Below are 3,292 nucleotides of genomic sequence, written 5' to 3' on the forward strand. Positions count from 1 at the left end.
TTTTTATCATGACATTATGGAAAATAATGAACTTTATCACAATATTCTAATTTTATGACCAGCACCTGTATGTCAAAGTAATGTGAATTGACCCCGCTGGCATTCACTAGTTTTTAAGAGGTTTGCATAAGGTGCTTCATTCAAAAAAAAAAGGATTATAATTCAGTGTGTCTGCTGTTGTTAAAATGTAACTGTTTTCTCCCTCTTCAGAGGTTTCACTTACTACAAAATGGGAAACTTGGACAACCGAATTGCCAATGCAGACCAGTTACTGACACAAGATGTGGAGAAGTTCTGCAACAGTGTAGTTGATCTATACTCCAACCTCAGCAAGGTATGCTCTTGTACCATACATATGCCAATTTTAGAAGAAATAATGCAGCATGTCGCCAGCAGTCTGTAGACTACTGTAAATAAGAGAACACCACACCCAGCCATACATATTGTAACTTCTAGACTATTGAGTGCAACTAAATAGAATTCCCACTCACTCACTTAAAAAAAACATATATACATATATACACCTACAGTTGTCTATAAGCCACAGGAGTACCATGTTGTAACGGAATATTTACGCAGAACTGCCTTGGCACAGCATTACCTTAACTATTGTGAAATATGCACTGTTAACATACACAAAACTTCTTACAATCCCTGGAACACAGCTGCTTAAAAAAGTTGCCTACCAGGAAAAGTCATTGATTTCTATGTTCATCTTCCTCCTGTATAATTCTGACATTTCTTCAGTGTCAAAATTGAATAATTTGACACACACGTCCTCAGTCACTTACATTTTTGCTCCCACTCTCACCCAATGTCTCGAGGCAAATTTGCTCTTGACCTTGGGCTGTCCTTCTCATCATACAACACAAGCTCATTAGCAAAGCTTGTGCTGATGAGCTTGTCCAGCCTTTGGAAAGCCGTTGGTAAGAACCCTTTTATTAGGTGCATCACAGTGTGTACATTGTACTAAGCATGTGAAAAAAACCGGTTGTAGTCAAGAAATGAAAGTAAATCAGTGCCTGTTCACATCCCTACTTGGCAGCATTAAGCTTACTGTTGCCTGTCAATTCTTCTGACTGCCAGAGCAGGTAGTGTGAAAGTAGGGCTCTGTGATCAGCATTTTGTCCTGTCAGATTGCATCATTCCAGTAGACTCCATCTAAATATTTGCATTTACAAAGTTTATTTTTCTGCAATGAATCAAATTTTGCTTTCTGTGTTTGTTTTCCAGCCTTTGTTAGATATTTTTCTGTACATCTTCAAGCTGGCCAGCGCCATTGGAGCTCAGGTAGGCAGATTTACTCACATACCAAGCCACTGGTTTTGCATACCATTGTCTCCCATTCATCTGTTTTTGTATTTCTATTTATTTGTTGAAATTCTCGTTGACCTTTTTTATGATATGTAAGGTTCATGAAGGCTGTTGCTTCTGAAACACTGATCTGCAGTTGAAGAAGTTTGACTGAGATTGATTGGATGTTCTTCTGTGGTGTTGTTTACATATAATGTTGCATAAGGTTTTCAAATGTAACTTATTAATTAAGTAAATTTCACTTTGGGATCAGTGAAGTATTTTTGAATCTAAAGTCAATTGATCAATCAATCAAATTTTATTTGTATAGCACAATTCAGCAGCAAGGCATTTCAAACTGCTTTACATCATAAACACAAAAACACAAAGTCATGCAACATAGAATCAATAATCAAAACATAACATTAAGTCAAGTGCCATCATTAAATTCTTAATTGAATATGTTTCACATACAACTCTAAACAGGTGGATTTTTAGTTGAGATTTAAAGGAAGTCAGTGTTTCAGCTGTTTTACAGTTTTCTGGAAGTTTGTTCCAGATTTGTGGCGCATAGAAACTGAATGTGTATCATCTGCATAGTTATGGTAGCTGATCTTATTTCCTGCTATAACCTGAGCTAGTGGGAGCATATAGATATTGAATAGGAGGGGTCCTAGGATTGAACCTTGGGTAACCCCACATGTGACCTTTGACCTCTTTGATGAGAAGTTTCCAATTTAAGCAATCAATCAATAATTTATTTTGGTAAATTGCCCACATTAAACACATGACACAAACAAAACAACAATAAACAAACCCATAATTTACCAAAAAAAGGAATAGGCTGAAGCCAAGCTTATTCTTGCCTACACTAGAAAACCTTGTCCTTTATGTAAGATTCAAACCACTGGACCAATCGACCGGAGAGTCCAATCCGACTCTCCAGTCGATTCAGTAAAATGTCATGGTCAACAGGGTCAAAAGCTGCACTGAGGTCCAACAGAACCAGCACTGTGGTTCTCCCACAGTCTGTATTTATATGGATGTCATTGAACACTTTGACTAGGCCAGTCTCCGTGCTGTGGTGAGATCGGAAACCAGACTGGAAGGAGTCAAAGCGGTTGGTTATCGTTAGGAAGCTATTTAATTGTTTAAACAGCTTTTTCAATAATTTTGCTGATGAATGGGAGGTCAGAGGTCGGCCTGTAATTCTGCAGTAGTGATTTGTCCAGATTGTTCTTTTTTATCAGTGGTTTGATAACTGCTGTTTTCAAAGCCTGGGGGAAAACACCTGAAGAGAGCGATGAGTTTACTATTTGGATCAGATCATTAGCAAGAACAGGCAAAACTTTCTTAAAGAAATGTGTGGGTAGGACATCCAGACAGCAGGAACTGGAGCTTAATTGACTTATAATTTCTTCTAGGGTTTTATAATGAAGTAGTTGAAATTGGGTCATTTTTCCTGTATTTGTTTTGTTTGGGCACAGCATTGGTACTGGTTTTAGAGTGGATGTGCAGATTAATCCTCTGACTTTTTGAATTTTCTCTGAAAAGAAACTGGAAAACTTGTTGCAGGCATTAGATTGGAGTTCAGGTGGTGACGTCATAGGAGGGTTTGTGAGCCTGTCAACAGTAACAAATAAAGCTCGAGCTTTGTTAATGTTTTTGTTTATGACATCTGCAAAGAAAGCCTCTCTTGCATGTTTTAGTGTTGTGTGATAGTTACGTAGTCTTTCTTTGTAGATGTCATAATAAACGTGAAGTTTATTGATAACCAGGTCCAGTGTGTGTCCATGAGTGTGTGTTGCATGTTTGACATGTTGTGTTAAACCAAAACTCTCTAATATATTAAACAGCTTTTTTGCCCCTCGGTCTTGGAGGTTGTCAACATGAATGTTGAAATCACCGACAATTATTAAACAATCATAATCAATGCATATGAGAGACAGAAGCTCATTGAAGTCCATAAAGAAATTTTCCTCATATGTTGTAGTTTTGT

At 37.5% G+C, this 3,292-nt stretch overlaps 1 protein-coding gene across 1 annotated transcript in view; it reads left to right on the forward strand.

Annotated features, from left to right (window-relative positions):
• The window catches only part of LOC106964279 (ATP-binding cassette sub-family D member 3), a 55,943-nt gene that overhangs the window by 17,146 nt on the left and 35,505 nt on the right, over positions 1-3,292 (forward strand). The window contains exons 7-8 of the mRNA XM_015059691.1: positions 211-334; positions 1,234-1,290. Of these exons, the coding sequence (XP_014915177.1) occupies positions 211-334; positions 1,234-1,290 (181 nt within the window). The remainder of the gene's footprint in view (positions 1-210; positions 335-1,233; positions 1,291-3,292) is intronic.

Source organism: Poecilia latipinna, unplaced genomic scaffold, assembly GCF_001443285.1.
Source record: "Poecilia latipinna isolate Pla-1442-1.1 unplaced genomic scaffold, P_latipinna-1.0 Scaffold1650, whole genome shotgun sequence".
Taxonomy (NCBI): Eukaryota; Metazoa; Chordata; class Actinopteri; order Cyprinodontiformes; family Poeciliidae; genus Poecilia; species Poecilia latipinna.